At 41.5% G+C, this 12,919-nt stretch overlaps 1 protein-coding gene across 2 annotated transcripts in view; it reads right to left on the bottom strand.

Moving 5' to 3' along the window:
• The window catches only part of LOC117394758 (DNA topoisomerase 2-binding protein 1-A-like), a 32,186-nt gene that overhangs the window by 16,618 nt on the left and 2,649 nt on the right, over positions 1-12,919 (bottom strand). For both annotated transcript variants that reach the window (XM_033993285.3, XM_033993286.3), the window contains exons 4-14: positions 11,336-11,479; positions 10,758-10,939; positions 10,456-10,649; positions 9,405-9,584; positions 8,978-9,120; positions 8,621-8,784; positions 8,133-8,386; positions 5,907-6,214; positions 5,648-5,820; positions 529-740; positions 49-347 (exon numbers count right to left, since the gene is read on the bottom strand). In XM_033993285.3, coding sequence (XP_033849176.3) covers positions 49-347; positions 529-740; positions 5,648-5,820; positions 5,907-6,214; positions 8,133-8,386; positions 8,621-8,784; positions 8,978-9,120; positions 9,405-9,584; positions 10,456-10,649; positions 10,758-10,939; positions 11,336-11,479 — 2,253 coding nt within the window. The remainder of the gene's footprint in view (positions 1-48; positions 348-528; positions 741-5,647; positions 5,821-5,906; positions 6,215-8,132; positions 8,387-8,620; positions 8,785-8,977; positions 9,121-9,404; positions 9,585-10,455; positions 10,650-10,757; positions 10,940-11,335; positions 11,480-12,919) is intronic.

The following is a 12,919-nucleotide window of genomic DNA, read 5'->3' as shown; positions in this document are numbered from 1 at the left end:
CAGGGTGTCTTGACTGTCATATTTCCATGACTACCAAAGCTAACCCACCTTGATATCAAAGGACGGTTTGAAGAGCTGGTCTCTGCACAGAAACCTGGACGGTGTATCAAATTGTAGGGATGGTTCTCTCTGCAGCGCTCTGCACTCAATGCCTGGTGTCACCTTTCCTCCATCAGGCCGGGAGATCACTGACTGAAAGGCTTTGCTTTGAAATCGGTTCATATCCAGCGGGGTCACCACTGTGTTCTTTGAAGCATTCAGTCGAGCCAGGGGAATCTCAGGGGAGCGCATGGACATTCTGAGTTTTTCTTGTTTTTGAGTCCCACCTGTGTAACTCTCTTCATTTTCTAAAAACAAAAACAGATAAGGCATACGATACATATGAGTAAAAGAAAATGTAATGAAATGTGTTACATTAAATCACAAGAAAAAATGAAATAATGGGTCTACAAATTGTCACTATATGAAAATCAGAAAGCCGAAACAGAGAAGGATTATCAAAATAATACAATTCTTAAAATGAGCAACCTGGCGAGCCAGAATTTTCCACTAGGAAGCGGTCTTCCTCAGCTCTCCTGCCTGTGTGTGCAGAATCCAGGACCCAGTGCATGGTGACCGCAGGCATGTTCCACTTCTTGGCTGCTTCATACTTGGACCCCTCCGGCTCCTTCAGCACCAGATGGGTGCTAGCCAGCATGCCTTTCCGCTGGTTGGCTTTCCGAACAAAGAATTCCTGTACTCTGTGGAAATATGATGCAGAAATCCTGATGAAGAAGTATGCTACTGTGGTGCAATAAATTACCTGCTTTTCAAAAATGTCAACTACTTAACCCGCTAACTGATGGGTTGTTAAGTTTTGAGAGCATAACCTGCAAACACATGTGGTATCTGCTTCTTCCCCTGGCTGGAATTTGTGTTGCTGTTTGAATCGGCGTTGAAATAGGTAAGTGGGTTGTAGTTTATTTGTTATAATCGTTGCTTGCTTAGGTAAGCAGCCTGCACTTAAATAAAAAAAAGGAATTAAGTTATCCAAACTGTGTTTGAGGCGTGTTGAATTGTGAGGTTGATGCAAATTTAGTATTAAGTATATGGCTCCAGGCTGACAGGTTAGTATAAATTGGCAATCAGTGACTTAGAACGCCGGCCGTTCTAAGCGCCAGCCAGTCTAAGGGCCACAAGTCCAAGGGCAATCTGAGCTGTGGGAGTCTGAGCGAGGACAGGTGGAGCGAGGACCTTCCAAATCCCTCCCAATGGCTACTAGATGCTTCATTCCTACCTTGACACCTAACGTCTGGATCCCCTGGACAAAGCGGGCTCACTCGTTCTCCACTCCCAGAATGCACTGAAAAGTACCTGCTGCACATAACCTTATTAACTCCTTCTCCCCTACGCTGCCTGCTACAAACTTGAAAATCTTTTTTTTCAATTATCACTCTCTGACTAACAAATCTCTGCTTCTCAGCAAACTTATAACCAATACCAATCTTGATCTTCTGTGTCCAGCTGAAACCTGGCACTCTGTAAATGACATGCACTCGCTGCACCTAGCCACCCCAAAGGGCTAATCCCTCTTTGACAAACCTCGCCTCACTGGCCGAGGCGGGGGCACTGCTGTTATTGCAAATTCTGTGCTTGCTTCCTCGGTTCTTTCTTTGCCTGCCTTTTCTTCATTTGAGCATCTCGCCATCAAGCTCCCCTCAATCTGTCAACATCCCCATTCATACCCGAGGACACACCCTGGATCTGCTCATCACCAGGGGCCTTGATGTCTCCTATCTATCCATCTCAGATGTCTCTCTCTCTGACCATTTCTTAATCACTGCTAATATTAATCTCACTGCTCCTTCCTGCGCTACTGATACTGTTGTCTCCTGTCCAACGAATATGCTGAATCCTCTGAAACTCTCAGAATGTGTCTCTGCATCCCCTCTAACTGGTACCCTCGGTTGATGATACTGTGACCCTCTACAACGCCACCCTTACTCATATCATTGACACTGTTGCCCCGCTTACAACCAGAACTGTCAAGATCGAAATTGCCCATGGTACACCCTCGAAGTGGAGGTCATCTGGACTAATGGTTCACAGAGAGATCTGGACCGACCATCTCGCGAGCTACAGGCATGCGCTTGCCACGGCCAGGGTGAAATACTTCTCTGAAATCATAACTATGGGACAAAGTAAATCCAATGTTCTCTTTAAGACCATTGACCAAATCCTACACCCAGCCACCGACAGATCCAACTCCCGTCCATCCTCCTCTCTTACCTGTCATGATTTCTCCTCTTTCTTTCGGAACAAAATCGGCAACATCTATTCTATGCTCACCCACCACAAATCCAGTTTACTACTTGACCACCTTGACGCTCCTCCGGTTGCCCCCCCTGCCCTCTCCTCCTTCTCTCCTCTCTCCATTGCTGATGTTTCCAGTTTACTTTTGAAATCAACTACTGCCCCCTGGACCCCTGGCTGGCTAACCTTGTCCATCTCTGTGCTACTGATCTTGCTCCCTCCATTATGCACACTCTCAACCTGTTCTTGCACTCTGGCTTAGTTCCTCGGCTTGCCGGCGTTACGCCGGTACTCAAAACACCCTCCCTTGACCCGGCTGACTTATCTAATTTCCAATCTCCAATCTTCCTTTTTTCTCAAAAACTCTCGAAAGGACTGTAGCCAGTCAGCTGATGAAACATCTCACCGACAACAATCTGCTTGAATCTCCACAGTCTGGTTTCCGGCCGCATCACAGTACTGAAACTGCTCTGCTCCGGATTGTGAATGATCTCTTGCTCAATGCTGATGCTCCCTGTGTTTGCTTTTGACACCATAGATCCTGTCTCTTCTGGATGTCCTCTTACCTATCCGGACGCATGCAGTCTGTTTTCAATGCTGGACGCAGTGGTGTTGCAAACACAGTCACTTGTGGAGTCCCCTGAGGATCTGTTCTTGGGCCCCTTCTCTTCAATATCTACATGCTTCCCTTGGGTCACCTCATCCGCCAACACAGCCTCATGTTTCACTCCTATGCTAACGACATCCAGCTCTAAAAACTCAACCCTGGTAACCGTTCTGCCATGGTCTGGCACTCGGCTTGCATTCAAGACATCGAGGCCTGGATGTCTGCCAATTTTCTTCAGCTGAACACTAGCAAATCTGAACTCCTTCTAGGACCTAAAACTCAACTCGCTTTAAATCAACTCAAGACCCACCTGTTCTTTCTTGCTTTCCATGCTCTTGAAGTCTGACATCTGCTATTAGCTGCTGTGTTGCTGCTACTATTTTATGTATTATGTTACTATCGTGTATTATGCATTTCTCTGTATTTAAAGTATTATGGATTTTCTTGTTGTTACTGCATCTTGTAATGCACTTTGTGATGATGGTAAACTATGAAAGGCGCTGTATAAAATAAAAATTGATTGATTGATTGATTAAAATAGTTTGAGTAATCTGGAATCATTCTTTTAAATTCGCACCAATAGGTTCCAAAATATGTTGCAGTCAAGCCCCAAATCCAACTTCTGAGCTAATATAAGCTGGCAGATGTTGCAATAAAATAACAAGCTGTTGAAAGCAGCCTTTGCAAACTTTTTATTTTGGAAACTTGGTGAAATAAATGCTCTTAGAAAGGAGAAATATATGCTCTACAGAAAATGTATATAACAGTTTAAAGCTATTTGTAATTTTTATTATGTTATGTTTAGTGTTCTGTATTTCCGGTTTATTCCAAATTTTACCTAAAAATTACAGGACTTCTTTTTAACTGGACGTTGGTTTTTACTGATTTATACCAGATTTCTCCCACTACTATGTTCTAGGAAATACACAATATTTTGATTAAAATGCCGTTTTATTTTAACATTATAATAAGCAGCCCTACACTACAGCAGAAGTTTAGAGGTCAGAGGATCAAATGACGTTCAAACGTGGTTCTCTGTCACTTCACAACTGAAATCCACGAAAATATAATATGTTTTGTGGATGAGGAATGGGGAGAAAACATAAATCAGTTAATGAATATTAAAAAGAAAACAAATGTTTTGAAGTATACAAAAAGCAAAAATAGCACAGAAGTGAGTCAGATGAGTGCATAGTTCTGCAAATACTGCTGCACTGAGGTACATGGTCACGCTGACAATAAAATAACCTTTTGAAAAATAAGCAACACATTAAACTAAAACAAGAAAGTGAACTGAGAGATGAGCAATCCATTTATGCAGCTTTTACACACACTTTAATAAAAAAGAGAGTGTAGAATGTTAATGAGTTTGTCAGAGCGCTGTGCTTTGCTGGACAGCCACTGTTAATTGCAGGGGCATGTATTGGTGACTTTGTGCGACAGTACTGTCTGTCCATCAGCTAAAACACCGACAATCTTAAATTGTAAATATCTGACAAAAAATGGTGATGCTTTAGTTGGTAAACTTATGAAACGTATTGATGGAAATGTCCAGTGCGATTTTTGACGTGTCTCTCGATGGCTTGCACTGCCCTGTTCTGTCAATTTTCTTTTCATGGTTTCAAGGTGAAAAAACCTGGCTTGTTTTATGCTGATGTCACGTGCATAACTTTTGTAGATACTATTTTCATCAGCACAGTGACTGTCCAAACGTTCGCAGAAGTACCAACTAACTTGGGCAAATGTGTCTTCAACTTGCACAGATTCTGCTTCATCATACAAGCCAGGGACATTAAACTTAATTAGAAACCAGAACTGCTACGCATCATATTCCACATGTAAAGTGCGTATACTGAAATTTCACCCCCTGATTTTTACAGATGTTTCAATTAAAAACATGTTTTTACCAATTTTATCCCTATTTTAATATATGTAAAAAATGTTTTTAAAGATAAAAACCGAAAATGCAGAACACTATATTATGTTCTTCCTAGAGTTGGCAGTCAAACTTTACTGGGCTCCTACTGTAGACAAAAGCAATGCATATTAGTAATAATATAGTATATAGTTTTGGTTTGAGGTTCAGAGTTACTCATTTTTGCCGGACTTCCGCAATTCAGAGTTTTCAGAACTTTGCGTGGCTCTCGAGAAATCTACTCTGAGTGTTTTTCTAGCAACAGAATGAATGTAGTAAGAGAAAAAAAATGTCCAATGGGCAAAGTATAATGGTAAAACTTGTCCCTCAAACAAATTGTTGTCCCGGGCATTCTTATATATTAGCAATACAATTTTTTTTTCTGCGCAAGGTAAAAGTGTGCTATAATAACAGATCATGTTTAAAATTATAGGAAATAACTGTAGTTTTAACCATGTCTCAGAGTCTTTTCAACTCTGGGTTCAGTAAATAAAAAAGCCTGGATAAAGAAAAGAAACTATGAAAAAGAGCTGTGTAAACCTAGTACCAGTGATAATGCTGCCACTGCCACTTTTTATCTTAAATTTCAAGAAGCATAAATCGTTATTAATCACTAATTGATTGATTGTGTTTACTGTTTAATAAAAGCTAAATCCTACAAGTTATATTCTACTTTGTGTGTGTTTTGTGAGACAGGAAGGGGGCAAGTAGATTTTTCTAACATTTTGTCCCATGGACAAGAAGTCTTTTTCAAAAATTTCACACCCGTTGGTGCTTGAAATAAATGTCAATACCACAATTCATGTAAAAGTATATGGAAAGGTAGGGTATACCTGGCTCCAAGAAGCTCAGCTAGGTAGACTAGTGAGTCTCTCTCCACACCAGTAAACTGGCTAACAGAAAGAACACAGTCCTTCAGTGGTGTGCTTCCTTCCACCACAGCTACTGGAGTGAACATGGGGTTCATCTGCAGGTCTAAGAGAATCTGCTGTTCAATACACATTGCCTGGAAATACAATACAGCACCATTACTAGTAACTGCACAAAGAAGCAAGCTTGGCAATGATACAAGTAGAAGCACGATTTCCTTACCAACCAGGTGTTGGTCACCACATCTCCCACTGTGGACTCCACCTCACAGCCCAGCAGTGGCACCACTGCATAGTCAGCAATGGCTCGGCTACGGGCCTCAAGCACTTTCCCAGCATGCTCCTTGATCAACTCTGCCAGGCAGGCCTCGTCCTCTCCGCTGAAGCCAACTATCAGGAACCACTTCCCGCTGAACAGACCCCCCTCCTCTAGCACTGTGGCAGCCTCCCCCTGCATGGTGTTGCTTGAAGGGTCCGTCTCCAACATGGTAACACGAGTTGCATCATCACAGCTTCTGTCCCCAGCTTCAACTACAACCAACCAAGTTCTGAATTACAAAGACTTCTGTGTGGTTCTGGGTTTTGCACCATATTTCTAACCTGCAAAATCTGTACTGTTCACACCTTGGCATGGATCTTCTAGTTTATTTAACATAACTCAGGGGGACATTTGAATGAAAACACTATGTAACACAATTTTTGTTCCTGGGTAGTAAGTGTTATTTCCTAATTGCTTATGCCTCAAAAGTATAGAAAATGGCTATTATTCCCCACAAACTTTGCTTTTGTGACCAGGACATTGACATTTTGAAATTTACCTATTTCCAATGAGAAAACGGGTGAATTTGTGTCTTTTCATTCACATAAAGTCAGAAAAAAACAACATATGAATCCAAATTAACATGTATTTATACTAAAGTAATAGAAAAATGACTACAAAAGATATAGAAGTGAGTAGTTTTTCGAGATTTACGATTATACTGTAAATCACTTTCACGAATCAGCCCCCAAATGTAGTCTCCCATCATGTTCTCGTTATACTGTCCTTGGTAGTGGCGTTCAAAGTCCAGTATATCCTGGTGGAAGCGCTCGCCTTGCTCCTCCGAGTACGCTCCCATGTTCTCCTTGAATTTATCAAGATGAGCATCAAGGATATGGACTTTGAGGGACATCCTACAGCCCATTGTGCCGTAGTTCTTCACCAGAGTCTCAACCAGCTCCACATAGTTTTCGGCCTTGTGATTGCCCAGGAAGCCCCGAACCGCTTTCTCCTTACTAGTGAGCTTCTTGGGGAATTCATCACACTCCAGGATCTTCTTTATCTGTGGTCCGACGAAGACACCGGCTTTGACCTTTGCCTCAGACAGCTTAGGGAAGTAGTCTTGAAAGTACTTGAAGGCTGCCGACTCCTTATCTAGAGCTCTGACAAATTGTTTCATAAGGCCCAATTTGATGTGCAGTGGTGGCATCAGCACCTTCCGGGGTCCACCAGTGGCTCCCACTTGACGTTGTTTCTCCCCACAGAGAACTCGGTCCGCTGTGGCCAGTCCCGCCTGTGGTAGTGCGCCTTGGTGTCCCTGCTGTCCCAAAGGCAAAGATAGCAGGGAAACTTGGTAAAACCGCCTTGGAGACCCATCAGGATTGCCAACATTTTGAAGTCTCAAAATGCATCTGCCGGATGCTTGCAGCCTCTTGATGCCATCTCAGAAAAATGCAGATATGTATCCACTTAGGCAGCTGGAACTAAACTGAACTGGTGGGCTTAAGGCCCCTGTATTTATACTATTATTTATATTACTGATAAGTCCTAGAAAGTTCTAGAAGTTACTCCAAGTTTACTCAGCACTGAATCTATCTGGAATGTTCTGGAAAATAGGTAAATTTCAAAATATCACTGTCCTGGTCACAAAAGCAAAGTTTGTGGGGAATAATAGCCATTTTCTATACTTTTGAGGCATAAGCAATTAGGAAATAACACTTACTACCCAGGAACAAAAAAATAAATAAAAATTGTTACACGGTGAAATCAATAGGATTTACTGTATTCATTTTTTAATATATATTATTATAGGAGTACATTAATCCGTCACATATCCGCCCTAACCTAAGTAATTGTTACAGCTGTGTATAATGGTATTTAAAGCAGGATTCATTTATCCAACTTTTTACATATCCGCCCTTACAGTCGGACACGCGATGGACTACTGTATATGAAAAAGACTTTTAAAGCTTTCCAACTTAAAATGCATGCAAAGTATTACAGAACATGATTATCAGCTACTTGACTGAGCAAAAAGAACTACAGATTTGAGCAGTCCTACTGATTTTATAACCATGTTAGAAATATATGCAACGCTTCACATTTCTGGTTTGTGTTGGTGGGGGTAATTTTTGGCTCATATGCATAAATATGCAGCTGTGTGCAAGTGCGAGCAGCAAAATATCCTACCAACTGTTTTGTCCTTTTCCAAGTACTGAGACAGCAAATCCTCATCTTTTCTCTGTTCCCTGCCAGGGCTGACTGCCACTGCTGCTTTCCTCTCAACACCGGTGTTTAGCCTCTGTGGGGCAGGCATGTGGACAGGGGGCTCCACAGCAGAGGGTGCTGGGGACAGGTAGTCCAAGTGGAAATATTTTTCCTCTGGAAGGAGGCAGCCTTTGGAGAAGCTCTCCAGTAACCATTTTACTGTAACTATGTGGGGTCTACAAAGAGGAAGAAAGACCATCATTCAAATACTGTGAGAAAAGTCTGTCTATTTCTTCCCATTCTGCTTCCTGCTTAAGTCTCTTAAGAGTTATAATACACATGACCTACTCCTCACTTATCAAAATGATTATCTTCCACACATTAGCTGAATGTTTCTCAACAGGTATAATCAGCAAAGAATAATCCACTACCACACCACAAAAAATACAAGATAATAAAGTTAGCAGAACCTGTGGGATTCCTTGCTTAAAAACTGTTTTACGTCTTCATCCTTCTCTCCCATGATTATGTGGGTTACATCCTCACTGAGCTGGTTGAAGCGTAGACCCCCACCACTGTTAATAAGCCTTCTTAACTTATCTAGCTTCTTACCACCAAACCCACAGAGGTAGATCTGAGAAAATAAAATCACAGGTCATACAGCTACTGTGTATAATTGCAACCAACTAGCAAGACAGCAAAAAACACATGGCGAGAAAAAAGGCATGAGGGAAATCTGATTGTTGCAGAAAAATCAAAGAAATTATTAGATTTTGGATATTTTCATCATGTCCTCAAGTTTGAAAGAAAACTAACAATTCACTTACTTTACAGCCATCAAGCAGGTCATCTTGTGCATTGAAAACACCTCTATCAAGCATCTCCAAGTTATTTCCGGCAGATTCGTTGATGCAGCTCACACTGATGTTGGAAATCTGGCTCACGCCTAGATGTAATGAAGCTGAAGAAACTACACAAAAAGAAAAAAGAGACAGTACTGCAAAATGTTGCTTATGCAATACAGTGGGTCATTGTATTAGATACCATTTTTTGCAAGCACTTCTGTAATTATTTAAAAAATTTAAAAACTATTATTACTCTGTTATAAACAAGCTTTTTGTATCACCTTATTCCAACTTTACACTCTAGGTGGATGTCATGGTACTTCTGCAATTTTTGCACAGTATGCAGCAGGGTTAGACTCTGTACAAAAAATATAACTGTATAAATCAGCATCGCTCAGTGCACACTCACCGTCTTGCTTCTTCCCACAGCCTGTAGGTGTGGATGTATTAGGACATTGCTCTCTCTCGGTGGTGGGCTCCACCTTGTAGTTGGACTCATCCTGGCAGAATCTCTTCTCAATGCTGCTGAAGAGCCAGTGTATGGACACACAATATACATTCCATTTCTGTGCACATTCATACTTCTGACCTGCAAACCGTGGTTAACAAATAATAATTTAGTTTTACTTGTTTAGGAATTTTACAGCATTCATTTACATTTTTTCTTTGCTTTACAAAGCGATAAACAGAGGAGATAAAAGTAAAACTAATTAAATCAAATTTCAAACAAATGTGTTTCAAGTCAGAAAAAAAAAAAAAAACACAAGAGTCACAGATTCAATTTTAGTTGCATACACATTCACATAAAATGTTTTGCCTGGCTTACTGACTCCAATAACACTTGTATCTTTTTATTTAAATCTAATCACCCCTTTTTAAAAAAAACTACAATAAATAAGACTATTTTGGGGGCTTCCGAGTGGCGCATCCAGTAAATGTGCTCCATGTGGAGTGCAGGATGCGCTCTATAGTCTGGACATTGCGAGTTCGAGTCCAGGCTATTCCACAGCCGACAGTGGACGGGAGCTCTAGGGGGCGGCGCACAATTGGCCGAGCATCGCCCGGGGGGAGGGAGGGTTAGGTCGGCCAGGGTGTCCTCGGCTCACCATGCACCAGCGACCCCTGTAGTCTGGCCGGGCGCCTGCGGGCTTGCCTGTAAGCTGCCCAAGAGCTGCGTTGTCCTCCGACACTGTAGCTCTTGGGTGGCTGCATGGTGAGTCCGGAGTGTGAAAAAAAGCGGTCGGTTGACGGCACATGCTTCGGAGGACAGTGTGTGTTCGTCTTCGCCCTCCCAAGTCAGAGCAGGGGTGGTAGCGGTGAGCTGAGCTTCAAATCATAATTGGCCATTCCAAATTGGGAGAAAATAATTGGCAACGACTAAATTAAAAAATAAATAAATAAATAAATAAATAAATAAATAAATAAGACTATTTAGTGCCATTCACACCTACAGTATTTACCTTTGGGCTCCTGCACAATGAGGTGTGTGCATTCGTTCATCTTTAGTTGCCCTGTATACTGGCCGCCATGTTCTACCACAAGCCTTTGAACCTCTTTTCTATCCAAGTTGGTCAATCCAGTTACACAGATTGTGCAGCCACGAAATATAGGGCACAAGTACTCATCCATGCTCAGGTCTGTGTACCTAAATAAACTGGGGTTCGGGAAAAGAAGAGAAACATATTACATTTGTAATTTGAATATTACAGCAGTACACTATATTGTGGACACACAAATACTGTATTTATTATTTGAACATTACCTGTCCTGGGATTTCTCCCAGCATGCCTTCACCCAGGAGGGCAGTAGGATGGGCCTCCCCAGATTGGCAGCCACCACGTACTTTTTGCTGCCAACCTCTCCAGCAATCAGATGAGTAACCGAAACATTAAGATCCCGGAACACACAACCTCCCATTAACCTCACCAACTTACTCACTTCTTCCTGGGGAGAAAAAGTACTCTCATTGTAATCCAAAAATACCCAAACATCAGTTAAAATAGAGTATAGAGTAAACAGTAAAACAATGTATGAGCAATTCCAATTTGTTGCCAAACGTTTGTTTTTCCACTGATGATGAAATTGAATAAATTACACATGGTGTTTGGCAAGAGACATGCCTTTGAAATACAATTTTGCCTCATATTAACAGGTTACAGGACAGGAACAGCAACCTGCAGATAAATTACACCCTTCATCACTGCCAGTTCAACCAGTCTTTCCAAGTCCTTTAATCTTTATGATTGTTTATGGCTATCCGAGGATACAAGAGGATTTGGAATATATAGCAACTAAGGTAAGGATATGACAGTTCTGATATTATGATATTAAGTTCTTTACCCTTGTTTCCTTCTCCAGACTGGTACAGGAAATGGTCACGTCTGCCATAGCCATGTTGTACACCGGGTGTTCGGCTTTTGGCACAGAGCGCTGCTGCTGGAGGCAGAAAAGAACCACCAGAGGGCCGACAATCCTGCAGCCCAGCTATAGGAAAGGAGAACAAGTTCTTAGTTATTTGATTCACTTCGATGTATGTATTTAACCAGAAAATAACCCATGGAGATGTTCACCTCAAAATAAAAGAGGAGGCCAGGCAAAATGGCAGCAAGAGTTACGACAAACAGTTACTAGTTATTACTTGCTTGGACGACTTGTATTTATTTGGAACAAAAAAGTAATACTGTACTGACGCACACAGTATACAAGACATTTTCTGGTATTGGTAATTGAGATTTACCACGCTAAACATATACACACACACACACACACACATATACTATATATATATAATATATATATATATATATATATATATATATATATATAAACACACAGTCACCTCCAAAATTATTGGCACCCTTGATAAAGATGAGCAAAAAAGACTGTATAAAATAAATAATACCAATACTGAGCTATATTGTAATTTTCCAACATGGAATATATTTGATTTTATTAATGATTCAATGGAATCAACCAAAATTACACATTTCTCAAATTATACATTTATTTCCAAAAAAATGAAGTGTCACAATTATTGGCACCCGTTTTCAGTACTTTGTGCATCCCTTGCAAGGAGTCTTTTTCTATAATGTTTAATGAGATTGGAGAACACATTGGGAGGGATCTTAGACCATTCCTCCATACAGAATCTTTCCAGATCCTTGATATCCTTCGGTCTGCGCTTATGGACTGCCCTCTTCAATTGAAACCACAGGTTTTTAATGGGGTTCAAGTCTGGAGACTGAGTCAATTAACCATTTCTTTGTGGATTTTGATGTGTACTTGGGGTCATTGTCTTGCTGGAAGATCCACCTGTGGCCAAGTTTCAGCCTCCTGGCAGAGGCAACCAGGTTTTTGTCTAAAATGTCCTGGTACTGGGTAGAGTTCATGATGCCGTTGACCTTAACAAGGGCCCCAGGACTAGTGGAAGCAAAACAGCCCAATAACATCAAAGATCCACCACCATATTTTACAGTATGAGGTTCTTTTCTGCACATGCATCCTTCTTTCGACGCCAAACCCACTGCTGGTGTGCGTGGCCAGAGAGCTCTATTTTCGTCTCATCTGACCATAGCACCCGGTTCCAATCGAAGTCCCAACGCCGTTTAGCAAACTCCATGCGCTTACGTTTGTTAGTTGCTCTCAATAAAGGCTTTTTTCTGGCAACCCTTCCAAATAGCCTATTGGCATGGAGGTGGCGTCTAATTGTAGATTTGGAGACGCGGTGACCCCAAAATGCAACCAAGTTCTGTAATTCTCCAACTGTGGCCCTTGGATTTTCCTTTGCCTCCCAAACCATCTGCCTCACTGTGCGTGGGGGCAAGATACACTTGTGTCCTCTACCAGGCAAGTTTACCACTGTTCCAGTGGTTTTGAACTTCTTAATTATTGCCCTATAGTGGTAAATGGTATATATTTCGTTTT

This window comes from Acipenser ruthenus, chromosome 3 (genome assembly GCF_902713425.1).
Source record: "Acipenser ruthenus chromosome 3, fAciRut3.2 maternal haplotype, whole genome shotgun sequence".
NCBI classification, from domain to species: domain Eukaryota; kingdom Metazoa; phylum Chordata; class Actinopteri; order Acipenseriformes; family Acipenseridae; genus Acipenser; species Acipenser ruthenus.
This window is presented reverse-complemented; position numbering and strand designations above follow the sequence as displayed.